At 36.9% G+C, this 16,094-nt stretch overlaps 1 protein-coding gene across 5 annotated transcripts in view; it reads left to right on the top strand.

Annotated features, from left to right (window-relative positions):
- PIGF (phosphatidylinositol glycan anchor biosynthesis class F) overlaps positions 1-16,094 on the top strand; it is a 35,306-nt gene that overhangs the window by 14,826 nt on the left and 4,386 nt on the right. For 4 of the 5 annotated variants that reach the window (XM_059406242.1, XM_059406239.1, XM_059406240.1 and 1 more), the window contains exon 5: positions 4,838-4,946. The exons of the other annotated variant lie outside the window; for it this stretch is intronic. In XM_059406242.1, the coding sequence (XP_059262225.1) occupies positions 4,838-4,946 (109 nt within the window). The remainder of the gene's footprint in view (positions 1-4,837; positions 4,947-16,094) is intronic. 5 annotated transcript variants of the gene reach the window in all.

Genomic DNA, 16,094 nt, shown 5'->3' with positions numbered 1-16,094 from the left:
CTACTCTGGCTGGCCCCAGATCCTACAGCTATTTGGTACGGTCTCTTCAGGGAATGGGGATTAAATGAAATTCTGCGTATTGAATGATGAATCCTCACATGCCTATTCCTTTTCACTCCTTTGGCCCAGAATACTGACAGCCAGGCTAGGCGGGGTATAGAAAAGTACTTTCAGGGGAAAAAAAACGGCACAAAAGAAAAACCTACAGTTCCTGACATTTGAGGGTTCTCTGAAAGGCAGGGTTCCTATTCACTCCCTGGTACAGTGAATCCCACCAGGAGACTCATGCTGCTCATGCACAGTGAACATCTATTCATCTGTTTAGTGTGCTTCTTTGTTGTTGTTGTTGTTGTTTTTTTAGACATACCTTTATTCAGATACAACTTCATACCATAAAACCCATCATTTCAAGTATACAATTCGGTGGTTTTTAAGTATAGACACAGCTTTGTAACCATCACCACAACCTAATTTTAGAACATCTTACCATGCCAAAAAGAAACTCTGCCCATTAGCAGTCCCCCTCCTACCCACCCTGGCACACCCCCTCACCCCCTTCCCAGGCAACCACTAAAATACTTGCTGTCTCTCTAGATTTGCCTGTTCTGAACAGTTCGTAGAATGAGAAATGAACAATCACTAGGTGTTTCAGGCACACCTCTAAAGTGAAATGCAGAAATGAAAACAAAAAAGAAACTCAGTAGAAACAAAGGTAATATAAAAACCAGAAGATAATTCTAAAAAATGTCTGTTGTTTTATATCCATAAGACATGAACAGGAGACAGTCAAAAGGAATATTCAGGGAACAAGAAGGCTCTTGGAAATTAAAAAATATGAGAGAAAAAAATTCAACAGAAATAGAGACAAAAAGTTAAAAATTTCCTTTAATCAAACAGAAAAGGCAAAAATATGGAAAATGGATTAAAAGGTTAAAAAAAAAAATCAGAGGGCTAATTCCAAATGGTAGTATTCCCAGCAAAAGAGTAAGAAAAAGACAATCTTAAGGTATCTGGGCAATCTTAAGGTATTAAAAAGAAAATGCCAAGAACCAAAAGACTTGACATTATTGATTAAGAAGGCCCATGTGTTTCCAGCGTCCTGGCTGAAAAGACACCCACTCCAAGACATAGGGTTGTGAAATTTTAGATGACCCAGAGTTACAAGAAAATTCCATAGGCTACCAGAGAGGACAGTGGAGGGAGGAACATCTTACCTGGAGAGGAGTGGGAGCCAGAATGTCTGAACTTTTCATGTGGGAAACAGAAAATAATGGACCAATCCCTTCAAAATTCTGAGGCAAAATGATTTTCAACAGTTACGGTCAAGTGCTTTTTAGACTTTAAACAATCTTTAAAATCTATTTTACCCTTTCTCAGGAATCTACTGAAGGAGATACTTTAAAAAAAGTCAAGAAAAATGAGAGTATAAGTAAGTCTTGGGAGTTTAGGAAGCAGGACACCAAAAAGCATTGAGAGAGGCAAAGGGAATTCACAGGATGATGGTGTAGGGAACTTACAGGACAGCAGCTATGCCTGAGGCCTAGGGAGCGGCCAGTCCAGCTGGGAGCAGGTGAGATGCCTCCAAAAAGAAAGACAGAAGGAAAACAGAGCACAAAGAAGTATTTAGAGGTGATGTTTAGTTTTTTTGGAATATTTGAGGATGGTTTAGTGACAGGTACATAAACAAATGGAGGATAAAGCAAGGCAGTTCTTAACATCCAAAGAACATGAAAAAATTACTATAAAAAAAGAAATGTGACTGGTTTACTGTGTGGTTCAGCTGTCTTGAACATTTTCCTGACCGTAATGATGTAGATACTTTGCTGTTGTTTCAGCCAAGAGGAAGTGTTACCATGCAGGAGGGATGGTGATTCAGGGAGAGATGAGTATGTGTTCATTGAAGGCTTGTGGGGAAAGGGTACTAAGTCCTCTACTTCCAGTGTAGAAAGCAGGGAGTAACTACATCTTGAAAAGTCTATACCTAATGTATGATCTTTACATTTTGAGATACATAGAAGAAACAGTGAAGAGTTTACAGTTTCTGCCTTGGAAGCAGAAATCAGGAAGGACTAGAGAGGGGTGTAGGGAGGGATTGGTAGTAGGTGTCACCCTCTGACTGTGATCTGGGACCTTGAAGGTGTTGATATGTATTATGATTTTGATGAATATTAAATTTTAATTTTACAAAGATATGTTACAGAGTTTTTCTATTTTTAAAACTAGGTCTTAGGTCCATTTTTAAAAATATTTATTATGTGTGAGATCATAACCCCTTTGGATACATCAAACAAAATAGAGGACAGCTTCTTACATGTTTACACATTTTGTAAATGATAGCCTCAGTGTGCTATAAAAATGAAAAATGTGCAGGCATGGATCTTGCCCCTTAGCCCAAGGAACTTGGAGCTTAGATGTTAGATAAGCTGTGTACTGGACCCTTGATGAAGCATAGCTCTGATCATATCTTCCTTGATTTAAAACCTTCAGTGGCTTCTTTAGTGTGACTTTTCAGGTTTTTCCAAAATCCTAACCCTAAATCTACCCTAATAAGATACTGCGTCACACCCACTAAGGTGGCTGGTTTCAGTAATAACAAGAATTAGCAAGGATGGGGCGAAATTGGAATTCTTACACATTGCGAGTGGCAATATTAAGACGGCTCAGCTGCTTTGGAAAACAGCCTGGCAGTTCCTTTAAAAGGTTAGACATAGTTGTCATACGACCCAGCAATGCCTTTTCTTACTGTATCCCCAAGAAAAATCAGAACATATGCCCACACAAAACTTGTGTGTGACTATTTATAGTAGCATTATGCATAGTGGCCAGAAAGAACAACTCTAATGTCCCAGGAAGTGATGCATGGGAAAAATAAATGTGATTATATCCATATAATACATTATTATTTGGAAATAAAAAAGAAGGAAGCATGCTGCAAAGTGGATGGATCTTGAAAAATTATGCTAAGTGAAAGAAGCCAGTCACAGAAGACCATGTTTGATTCCATGTATACGAAATGTTCAGAATAGGCAAATCCATGGAGACAGATAGTAGATTAATGGTAGCCTGGGGCTAGAGGGAAGGGAAAATGGGGAGTGATTGCTAACAGGTAAAAGGGTGTTTTGGGATGATGGTTGCACAGCTGTAAATACACTGAAAAACATTGGGTTGTGCACTTTAAATGTGTGAATTCTATGGTTGGGGAAAGGTTATCTGGGGCAGATTTTCACTGTATTCAGCGAAGATCTTATTTTTTAAAATCCTCTCACCTACTTTTCCAGCCTTGTTTCGTCGTCTTCACTCAGCCTCAACCATCTTACTTTCCTTCTTTCTACCTGCGAGGCTTTCTCCAGTTCATCAAGCCCACATGCCACTGGTTCTTCCAGTTCTGGCGGAACTTCCTCTTCCACAAAATGGAAGAAGTAAGCCCCTCCCAGCAGAAAGTAAACCTGGCTCTCAACCTCTCCCAAACTTTAGGTCTCTAGACACATTATGTATTGCAACATACAGGAGTTGTGTGTTAAGTGAAAACTAGCCAACATTTGACAGCCACAGATGGTCAAAAATAACCCTAGGAAATCCTTTAAATTGCCCAAACAGTACAGTTACCTCTTTACATTAAACTCATCAGTTTTTTTTTCCCCTCCGAGATTAAAACGGCTCTCTTGTTGAATGCTGGCTAAAGAAATTGACTTGCATTTTTAGGTGTTATATAAAATAAAAAAGAACAATAACAATTGCCTAGAAAGTAATATGAATTTGGGCCTATGGCGATTGGCTCCAATCTTCTTCCAGAAAATCGATTTCAAGAGCTGAAGTTCTTATCTTTTGTAGGGTGGGGGAGGGGCAGTAATGAGAGAGACAGTTGATGGAGGGATAGGCTTATGAACTGACGTGTCATTTGGGGCTACTTTAATTCAGTGTATATTTTATGTGTCTGGCCTGTTTCTAATGAAAGAAATCCTCTAACAAAACAGATGTCTTCAGTAATTCCCACACTTGCTGGAAGAAGAAACTGCTTCTCATAAACTTGATAATAAGTCAACCTTGCATTTTAAACAACTGAATATTTGGAACCCGATGTACTACATTGTGGTGGGGTTTTACTTTTCTGTAACCAGACTCATGCTCCACATGGCTGAGTGGTCACACTCTGAGGGGCAGAGAATGGCAGAATTGTGTCTTTCCACCTTTATATTCTAAGATACACACTTAATAAATAAGAATGGTAGGCAAAATTGCTGGATCTTTTGAAATCTTTTGTTCTTTCTCTACCCCTCCCCCACCAAATAGAGTTGATCTGTTTAAATGAAATGTGCCATAGGAAGGACTAGTTGAATAAGTGATGGTCGCTCCATGTAAGGGAGTACTAGTATAGCTGTTAAACAAGGCAAAACAAAATAGCAAAACTGGGTTTATAACATGATTCATTTTAGTTTTGATAAAGGATGTATACATTTATGCATATTTCATTCCAAACATATTTGTGCATGAATAAAGTATGTCTGGAAGGATATGTACTCTGTTGGTAATCACAGCTGCCACTGGGAAGAGGAACCAGAGTTGATAAGGATAAGGGTGGGAGGAAGACTTAGCTTTCATTGCAAATGCTCTTTCCGATTGTTTGACTCTCACCATGTGTACATACTACCTTTCCAACTGAAAAACATTTATATCATCTTCCTAATTGGTTGTTAATAGTTCAGGGTTAAGTAGATGTCAATTCGAGCTGGTTGTTAAATGAACAGAACCTGTATGTGTAGTGTTATTGGCACTACTATTTGATTCTCTAGCAGCTAAGAGAGATACCACCAGTGATTTACATATTTGTGTTTTACAGAGTTACATCCATTTGGGAGAACAGTCTTCAGATCACTACAATTTCTAGCTTTATAGGAACATGGCTTGGAGCCTTTCCTATTCCACTCGATTGGGAGAGACCATGGCAGGTTGGTTTCAGCTGCTTAAAGCAACAAAATAAACGGACAGTGATGGTAAAACTGATGAAGCTAACCAGTATGTCTGTATAAATTGTGTTATTCGGTTAGGTAGGGATCCAGTTCCCTCTGTCACCGTAATCTAGGTGATTTTGTACTGGCCCCAGGGCCCATAAGCATCTGGATCAGCCCTGTTCTGTTTTCCAGGCACTGTTTTCTACATGCATGGGTGAATAAATAAGCTTGCTTGTGTTATTTATAGGAGTCTTTAAAAAACAGAATAGAAGTTATAGGAATTTCCTGTTTTCAGCTTTGATACTCATTGCCTTTGTGGTCTTAGATGCGTATCTTCTTAATTTGATTTATGGCCAAGTTGAATGTTGATTTTGAAGTATTTTTTAAAAGCATAGAGCAAGGTCAGTTTTGAAATAGGGGTACGTGATGTTGAAGGAAGCTCATGAACATCAGGTTTTTTAATTCCGATCACTGTAGGATATAGCTAATAAGCTAGATAAAGCACTATGAGGTAAGTGTTCTTTTTATTCCCATTTTACAGATAAGGAAACTGATTCCCAGAGGATATGTATTATTTCCAAGATCACTGACCTAGTAATGAATATATCTTTGTCTACATTTTTAGTGACTTCTGTAGTATGCCATTATATAGTTAACCCTAAGTTAGTTTAACAGATTCACTACTGATCTTTTAGGTTATTGCCAGTATTTCACTGTTCTAGATACCTTTGAATCTATATTTTCATGCATTTTTCAATTATTTTCTCAAGATAATCTCCCAAGTGGAATTGTAGTATTAAAAACTAAATATGCGAGTGAAATAAGTCAAGCAATGAGAGTCAGTTTTCATATGGTTTCACTTATTTGTGGAGTATAACACAGAGGACATGGGGAGATGGAGAGGAGAAGGGAGTTGAGGGAAATTGGAGGGGGAGATGAACCATGAGAGACTATGGACTCTGAAAAACAATCTGAGGGTTTTGAAGGGGCAGGGGGAGGGAAGGTGGGTGAGCCTGATGGTGGGTATTATGGAGGGCATGTACTGCATGGAGCACTGGTACACTGAAAAGAAATTCAAAAATTAAAATTTTTTTAAAAAATTAAAAAACAAACTAAATATACTTTCTTTTTTCAACACAAAGAACATGGTTTTCTATATCAAAGACAGTATGTATTTATTTAGAAAATTTATTTAGCAACATCAGTAAAGAAGAAAGTAAAAATTATCAAGTATCTAACCACCCAGAGGCAACCCTCATTTCATTTGCATTTTGGTGATAATTTGTGCAGTTCTTTCTCTGTATGTATAACTATAATATATATGTCATTTTAACACCCTGTCCACAGTCAGTTCATTGCTAAATCAAAGAAAGACTTTGAAGACTGCTGTCGGGACTTCTCTGAGCACTAACTCACTGGAAACACTTTCCCTGCTTGAAACTCTTTTCTTGACTTTCTGCAACAGCTTCTTTTGGACCATCTCTTCCTAAAACAGCAGTATTCCCTTGATTTCCAGCATCTTTGTTCTCACTCTCCCTGCACGATCTCCTCTGCTGGCCATGATCGCAATTAAAATATGGCTACTGAAGCCCAAAGCTTTATTTCCTTCTCCCCTTCCCCGACTTAAAAATGCAGCAGGGTGTTCCTCTTTAGGCTCCATAATCACCTTAAACTTAACATGCTTAAAATTTGGCTTTTTCTCTCTCCCCCTGTAATGTAAAGAGCACTCTCATTCACACATTCACTTGGGTCAGAAACCTGGGAGTCATCCTTAATACCTCCTTCTCCTTAACAGCTCAGGTTGAACTGGTCACTGGTCCTTTTGATTTTAGTTTAGTGTTTTTTTGTTTTGTTTTGTTTTGTTTTCACATCTCTTGGATCTGACTTCTCTCCATTTACATTTAATTCTCTAATGTGTACAAGTGTCTCTCATCTTGTTTGTGTCTTCCCTGCAACCACTCTTTACATAGCAAAATACACACCTGACCCTGTTGTTTCTCCCACTCAGCAGCTTCCAGTGACTTCCTCACTGCTTGCCTTGAATAAAAGCAGGAGTCCTTTGGTATAATTTATAAGGTGTGATCTTTCTTCTACTAAGATGTGCCATACGTGTTATTCAGCTCCCAGCTCTTTCATATACTATGTGATTTGAACAAGCTAACTGTAAAATGGAGGTAATAGCAGTTGTGAGGATTAAATGAGATCATTTGTAAGAAATGTTAGCTATTTTAAATTACAGTTACCATTCTTCTAAGTCTTTGGAAAATAGTACTGTCATTTCCTTAAGAGAAATTCTTCAAGTAGAATTGCTGGATATGCATTTTCGTGTACTCTTTAATCCCCATCCCCATTTCCCCATCCCACCAACTTCTTCCCTGTGTAACCATCAGTTCTCTATAACTAAGAGTCTGTTGCTTGGTTCGTCTCTCTCTTTTTTTTCTCCTTTGTTTTGTTTCTTTAATTCCACGTATGAGTGAAATCATATGGTATTTTTCTTTCTCTGACTGACTTCACTTAGCATTCTACTCTCTAGCTCTATCCATGTTGTTGCAGATGGCAAGCTTTCATTCTTCTTTTTATGGCTGAGTAACGTTCCATTGTATATACCACATCTTCTTTATCTGTTCATCTGTTGACGGACACTTGAACTGCTTCCATAATTTGGCTATTGTAAATAATGCTGCTATAAACGTAGGGGTGCGTGTATCCCTTTGAATTAGGGTTTTTTGTATTTTTGTGAGTCCCAGATCATAGGGTAATGCTATTTTTAATTTTGGGGCAAAGCTCCATACTGTTTTCCATTGGCTGCGCCAGTTTGCATTCCCACTCACACTGCAAAAGGGTTCTTTTTTCTCCACATCCTGACTTACCCCTGTTATTTCCTGTGTTGTGGATTTTAGCCATTGTGACAGGTGTGAGGTAATACCTCTTTGTAGTTTTGGTTTGCATTTCCCTGATGATGAGTGATGTATATATGTCATTTTTAATCTTTTTTTTTTCCCGTCAGCTGTATGTTATGGAGCTCACTCCTTGTCAGTGGAAATTTACATACAAGTAATACTCCATTATTTGAGTAAAATCATATATCAGTTTATTAATGAATACTTAGATTATTTATAGTTTCACATTTCTTGATTTGCTATTAATTATGGTGATTATCATATTTAAACATAATCTTTGCATATTTGTCCAGTTTTCTCAATCTAGATGATAGCTGGGTTAAATCTTTGATATGTATCTCACTTTCCAAAGGCTTTTAAGGGATTTGGATTATATGTCTTGCACTAAATGCCTACTTTTAAGTCCATTCTTTGTTCTATTAGATGTCATGTCTCCTAGACAGACAGGTTGTTCTTTTACGTTCAATAAGTCTGGTGGGTTTGCCCTTCCCTATAATAATCCTTTATTGTATATTATAGAAATCCCTGGAGGTTTGGGGTATCGCTAATACCCTTATCAAGATTTTCATCTGATAAAGGTATCTTTTATACTGGGAGATAGAGATCTGTTTGTACTCAAGTTACCATCTTATGGAACTTAATTTCATGCAGTAGTGTCAGTGATTTCTAAATCGGAGCAGGATAATCAGAATCATTAGATAGTACATATAGAAAATTGTGTTTTAACCTCCATTAGATTCATTACTTTCAGATATATGCAATTAAGTCTAAATATAAAATATTGGTATATAAAGCACCATGGGCTGCATGTTTAGTGAGTTGGTAAGGCCATGTATGATTAACATGTCAGTTTGCATATAGATGGAATATTTTAGAATGTAAATGTTTGATATTTTACAATATATACAATACAATGGCTAAATCACAAGCTTATAAGACTATGTAGAAGTAGAAACTGAATTATGGGGAGTAGATGTGCCCAAATCTGCGTTTAGGTTTGCATAGAAAATACATGTGTTAATGATTTACAGTCCATTTATCTGTTTTGGATTGTTGAGGCTTTTAGCTCCTGACTCAGACTTTTCTACCCCCGTTCTTGTTCACAATAAGAGGTAAGCTGGATCCAGATTGAAGGGTTCACTTTTTTAAATTAATGTGAAGTTCCCATTTGAATTACTTTTTTAAAAAAAGACTTTCTAGGTGTCCCTGGGTGGCTCAGTGGGTTAAAGCCTCTGCCTTTGGCTTAGGTCATGATCCCAGGGTCCTGGAATCAAGCCCCCTCATCGGGCTCTCTGCTTGGCAGGGAGCCTGCTTCCTCCTCTCTCTCTGCCTGCCTCTCTGCCTACTTGTGATCGCTCTGTCAAATAAATAAATAAAATCTTTAAAAAAAAAAGACTTTCTAGCTAGCTTATTTATGTAACAAGTACTGGTCTTCCTTAAGAATGTTTGATTCGACTGGACTATTACTTGTTCTTTGTCTTTACTGTCAGGTTGTTTTCAGAGTGTTCTTAGTTAATGACCTATGTATTCACTATAACCTTTTAAAAATTATGATACATGCTGTTGGTGGCATGATAGAACTAATGTAATCATCTTTATTCATATAATAATCACCTGCCCCTCTCTCTCTCAGCAGTTACTTGCTGATAAACTAGGGAAATGGTGAGGCTTCTTTGTTTTCCTTTACTTTTTAATTTCAACAAGCAAGGTGTTTTGTTTTGCTCTGTTCTTCCTAAGTAACTACCTAAAGTCAGTACTCAGTGTGGCTCATGATAATGATAGACTCTGCCAGAGTAACAATAAACCTAAGAAAGGAATATGGTGTTACTTCAAAAGGGAGATTGTTCTTTTTCTTTTCTTTTCTTTTTTCTTTTTTTTTTTGGAGATTTTTTTAGAGCAAAATTTCATGAGAAGAGACTATATAAGTAATATTATCTAAAATATAACATGTTTATATGTTCCTTGTAGCCCAGTACAGATATGATATGTTTGTGATAAAGCAAACTCCTCTGGATTGTCATATGGTTTTATTTATATTCTAGTTGGAAAAACAAGAGTATCCAGTTAAGGATTTCTTCTTTAAAAACACACACACAAACAACCCCACAAAAACTTCTACATGTATTAGTTCAGTTCCCTCTACTTTGAACTCAAATCTGACTCTGTATAAAGTTCCAGAGGCCAAACATAAACTTAAAATGATGTGAGTTCTGTATCTAGCAGTTTCCAGCTTAGGTATTTTTTTAATATCATTTCATCACCAAATGATTGGAAGGCCCATTGAAAATAGGTAATCCCAGGGCGCCTGGGTGGCTCAGTGGGTTAAAGCCTCTGCCTTCGGCTCAGGTCATGATCCCAGGGTCCTGGGATCGAGCCCTGCATCGGGCTCTCTGCTCGGCAGGGAGCCTGCTTCCTCCTTCTCTCTCTCTGCCTGCCTCTCAGCCTACTTGTAATCTCTGCCTGTCAAATAAATAAATAAAATCTTTAAAAAAAAAAAAAAAAGAAAAGAAAATAGGTAATCCCAGAGGGGGAAAAAAAAGTTTTTTCATTTAATAAAGGAGTTTTAAATAATTTTAAGTAATGACAAGTGACAAAAGGTAGTAGGCATCTCTATAGTTAGAGAAAGCCTTCTCTTTGTAGGAGGCAGCAGGAGGATTTGATTAAAGAGAATATGGTAGGGTGGCTACCAGTAACCTTATTGGTAATTTTTGTTGTCTTTTAAAAAAATATTTGCAAGACATACTCTCTTCCATGCCATAATTACTTGCCTTAAATATCAGCGAGAAAAAATAAACATTAAAAATGCCCATAACCCAGAAAGCCTTCTTCACTCCCAGAAAATGCTGATTTTTTTTAGTTACTGACAAAATAAACATTTGACTGTGGAAAACCTGTGTACATTATACTTATTTGCTGTAACTAAATAGCTAATTAGTAAGTATTTAAGTTCTTACTGTGTTCAAAGCATGTATTCAGTGTAAATATAACAGGTATTTTGATATTACATAAGACTGGAATTTAATTATTTGATAATAATTTAGATTCACACTTAATATGCTCTAAATTTTATAGAATGGTTATGTGCTTTTCATCTGGAAAAATGTCTTATTTCCTTTATCAGAAATAGGCCAGTATTGGGGGTGCCTGGGTGGCTCAGTGGGTTAAGCCTCTGTCTTTGACTCAGGTCATGGTATCAGGGTCCTGGAATCAACCCCACTATGGGGCTCTGCTCAGTGGGGAGCCTGCTTCCCCCTCTCTCTCTGCCTGCCTCTCTGCCTACTTGTGATCTCTCTCTGTCAAATAAATAAATCTTAAAAAAAAAAATAGGCCAGTATTTTATGTTGATAAAAAAAAATTAATGGAAGTTTAAGAAATGTTGTTGGTTATTCTGCGCAAAGGAAATTTGCCATGAAGTTTTTAAACCCACTTGTTTTATTACTTGGTGGACAGATAACATGATAATTAAGAGCTGTGGCATCAGATTACTACGTTCAAAAATCCTGGCTCTGCCGCTTACTAGTGAGGATTAAATAATATAATCCTTCTAAAGCACTTAGTTCAGAACTTGACACACAGTTACCGCTTAATCAATGCTATGGGCATTCGTGACCTATAAAAGGAGTCATTTAATGACTTTTTAGCATTCAAAAAAAAATGCAGATTCCATTATTTGGGTTCTCAGAGTGTTAAGAGAGTGCATTGATAGTCTCCTTGTGTTATTTATTCATTCTACCCAAGTCCTTCAGTTGGTAGAGTGGATTGTTTAATTCATCTTTTTGTTCTTTGGTATGTAGGGTATTTGGATTTGACATAATTTTCAATTCTGTCCAACATCTATCTCAGATGGCAATAAAAAGAAAATATAAAATGTGTAGATCTTTTACTAGGCATGGGGCCTGGCACTCTCCACAGGTAACTTAATCCAAACAAGTGTAGTGCAAGGTGGGTTTTTTTTTTAGCTTTACTTTTTTTTTCAGTGTTCCAAGGTTCATTGTTCATTCACTTTTTAACACATAAGAATGTCGAAGTGTGGGGAGAGGCGTACACATTTTGCTCAGCATTACTGGGCTGATGAAAGGAAGCCTTAGGATCCAAACCTGATTCTTTTCCTTGCTGGGAACTCTGAAACATAACTGTTCTTCCTGTCCTTTTCCTTTTTCTTCCTTCCTTCCATCCTTCTCTCCTTTCTTCCTTTCCTTTTCTTTCCTCTTTCCCTTTCCCCTTTCCTTTTTTCTTTCGTTTGTTCTTTCTCTCATGGTTTAGATCTCTTTGGAAAGCTTGAGTAGTTACTGTATGGCATTTCCTCCCACACATAAGAATTTCATATAAATGCCATGACCACTGTGGAATATGTATTTTAGACCATAAAATTTAATACGTTTGTAGGAGAGAATGTGAAGTTACTATGCAAAAGCTTTTGTGCCTAGAAAACCCACAACTGCCTTTAAACTCTGGGCTTGAGTGCTGCTGTCTCTAAAATGTTATTGAACCAGATAATCACATCTCTTTTGAGTGTACTTATTTTCTATAAAGTTAAAAAGCAAAATTGATTTTAAGACCTTTTTAAAGCAATTTAAAATTGTTTAAAAATATTTGTACTTACTCCCATAACAGATAATTAAGGCATCGTTACATGTTACAATCTTTGTTTTCTCTAGTTTTATCAGGTTACAAATTTACTATTTGTGAAAAATGTATATTCATTTTCCAAAGTCACAGATGCTATAGATAATTCTTCCATAAATTGAAGCTAGAGAGCATAAGGATTACCGGAAATAATGCTAGAACAAGGGAAAAAACTAAGATCATGGATTTAATTATTGAAGAGTGGCATGTCTTTAGGCTAATCGGTGTTTCTTTTATCAATATATATATTTTATCAATATAACACTGTATATAGACAGATGAAAATAAGTATTTATATGAATTTTATATTAATATGATTTGTATTTCAAGCATGGGGAAAAAAACCCATACTACTTGACAGAAAATGGTTTTGTATTTTTAAAAAAATATTTATTTGACAGAGATCACAAGTAGGCAGAGAGGCAGGCAGAGAGAGAGAGGGAAGCAGGCTCCCTGCTGAGCAGAGAGCCCCATGTGGGGCTCAATCCCAGGACCCTGGGATCATGACCTGAGCCGAAGGCAGAGCTTTAACTCACTGAGCCATCCAGACGCCCCAGAACATGGTTTTCTATTTAAAAGGTGGATTCGTTGTATGGGAACCATGCTGATAATGCTCTGCCAGCAGCGAAAGAATGGTGCTAGCCAGGCTATCATATTTGTACGATCTTGACCATGTATCATCACTTTCACAAAAGTTTCCAGATTGGAGACCACACACCTCTCTGCAAATAGTTCTTCTAAATCTGTGCTCTAGGTCATGCGAGAGTGTAGAGTGCACCTGGAATGGTATGGATTTACCACAAGAGAAATGTGTCCAGATGAGTAAATTCATCTATAATGTACTCCCACACTAAACAATAGCATTTGCTTTAAGAAAATCTAGCAAAACACCTCACTTACCAACCAAATACAGAGTAAAATATAAATCATCATTTAAAGCCAGTATAAGTGTCAGCAGGCTTTGAAAGATGAATTTGATCTGTCCTGCAACACACATTTGTGATAAGCACAATAAACATTAAAAAGTAGCTTGTGAGAAGTTTAGAACTAGCTCCCTTTTATCTGAAAGAGCCAGTAATCCTAAAGACTGTGAGTTGTTCTCACAACTTACACCGTTTCCAGGTTTTCTGGTCTGCAACTACATCAGTTTCCCTGTGGTATCTGTGACATCATATACCTTTACAAAAATTGTAGCACTTATTTTTTAAGAATTTGTCATTTTAATATCCAAAATCAAATAATCTTAGTTTCAATTTAACTGCTTGGTTTATAGTAGGGGCTCATTAGTTTTGAATTAATGGAGTTTGAGTGAATAGAGTCATTAATAGGAGACTATTAAAAATGACACAAATGTCTACAAGTGGTTGGTTTAAACAAGTGGTTGGTTTTGTACTTAAACTTCTTTAAATTTATGAAAAAGGAGCAAGGAGCAGGAATTGCCCTTCTATTTCTGAGGTGAGGCTACATATGATTAACATAATGCAGTGTGTTGTGTGGCTTTTGAGAGTTTTCTCACTAACTTTATACTCCACAGACATTCCATGTGAAGGATGGCATGTATTAAAGAGGATTACCAGGACAAGGGAATAGTTCCTACAGAATGTATTCCTACAACACAACATTGCTCATGAATTATTTTATTTGTTCTAAACTGCCACTTCTAATTAACACCAATTTGTGTCGGTTACTTAAGAAATGTATCGGTGATCACATAAGTTTGGCTTTTTCAAGGTAAAACATATACAGAATAATAACTAATGCATGGTACTTTACAGCTTTAATAACAAATAGCCCCACATTTAAGTACAAGAGGGAGTATTACCCCTGTTTTGCACATTGGCAAACAGACTCCTATGGGTCAGTGATCTGGTCGAGGCCACACAGCCAAGTAAGTGGCTGACCTGGCTCCTCAGCTCAGCTCCTTCTCAGTCCACTGATTGTGCTCCTTCCCAGAAAAGCAAAGTAAAGCTTTTAAGTGAAATAGGAGGTGTTTTTAAAAGGAGCCCAATGTTTTTATACATTTGTTTTAAAACTTTCATTGAATATCTGAAAGTAGCATCAGTAGAAATCGTCATCAAATTTGAAATACCTGATCATCATTTTAAGAATCCTGTGATAGCTTGTAAATTGCCGTACTCAGTGACATACTAACCAGCTGTTCCACGGTCTTGTCAGGAACCTTGTGGGTAGCATTTCAGTGACAGTACAAGATTAAAGACCTACCTGCATTTAATACATATTAAAGGAACCAAATACTGTGCAGACTATAATTAAAATAGATTTAAGCCTTTTACTCTCAAATCACATAATAAACAAATTACTGAATACATTACTGAAATTGATCCTTAAAATTCTGAACCAAAATGTAGAGGGTCATTGTATTACTTTGATCAACCAGAACAGTTAATAAAATACTTCTTAGGGTTGAATGATGAAGAATACAGGGATTCTTAACCAGGAGTCTATAGATGGGGTCTTTGAGCCCCCAAAATGGTATAATATATACATATACAATCTATGGATCGTATTTGACAAGAAAAAAACATGAATTCTGTCAAATGTAGTTTTTATTTTTGGGGGGAGAGGATGGGACAGAGGGAGAGGGAGACAAGAGATTCTTTAGCAGGTGGGCTCAATCTCATGACCCTGAGATCATGACCTTAGCCAAAATCAAGAATTGGACACTTAAATGACTGAGCCACCTATGCACCCCTAGATGTAGCTTTTTAAATTACAATTTAAAATTTGGGGAGGAATTTTTTAATAGCAGATTTAGAGATGGTGTATTTGGGGGATGATGGTATTCTAGATTATAATGACAACTTTTTTATGTCTGTTAGGAATACGGACTAAAAGATTATTATTAATAGCTCAGTACTATGTACTATTAATAGTTCATTTACTATGTGCCAGATACTGTTATAGGTATGGTTCTAAGAGCTATATAATAATAGCATATTATCTCATTTAATCATTACAGCAATCCTGTGAGGTGGGTTTTTTTTTTTTTTAGATTTTTTTTTTTTTAAGATTTTATTTATTTATGTGACAGACAGAGATCACAAGTAGGCAGAGAGGCAGAGAGAGAGAGAGGAGGAAGCAGGCACCCTGCGGAGCAGAGAGCCCAATGCAGGGCTCAATCCCAGGGTGATCTGAACTGTAGGCAGAGTCTTTAATCCACTGAGCCACCAAGGCACCCCTGAGGTGGGTTTTATGATGATCCTCATTTCACAGATGAGAAACCAAGGTACAGGGAAATTAGGTGACTTGTGCAGGGTCACATATTTAATAAATGTCAGAGCCGAGACTCAAGTCCAGTCTAATACAAAAATTAGTATTCTTGAATCATTATTCTATAGTACTTGGAACATGTTTTGAGAGTCTCAACACTATATAGATACATCAGTAATGCCTGATGAGCAGTGTGGTCTTCAGGTGGAAATAAGCTTATATAATTTTGAAATGTCTTTAAACCAGCCATAACATGGATTTGTTTAAAAGAGAAAACATACAAAGTTAAATCTGTATATTATTTATTAAGAAATTGATTTTTGGCTTATTACCGTGAAATTGTTTTTCTTGTGAGGGAAACACAACTTATTGCTGGTACCAGGTTCCC

Source organism: Mustela nigripes, chromosome 7 (genome assembly GCF_022355385.1).
Source record: "Mustela nigripes isolate SB6536 chromosome 7, MUSNIG.SB6536, whole genome shotgun sequence".
In the NCBI taxonomy this organism is placed as follows: Eukaryota; Metazoa; Chordata; class Mammalia; order Carnivora; family Mustelidae; genus Mustela; species Mustela nigripes.
Note: the sequence above shows the minus strand (reverse complement) of the source record. Positions and strands in the feature narration are given on the sequence as shown.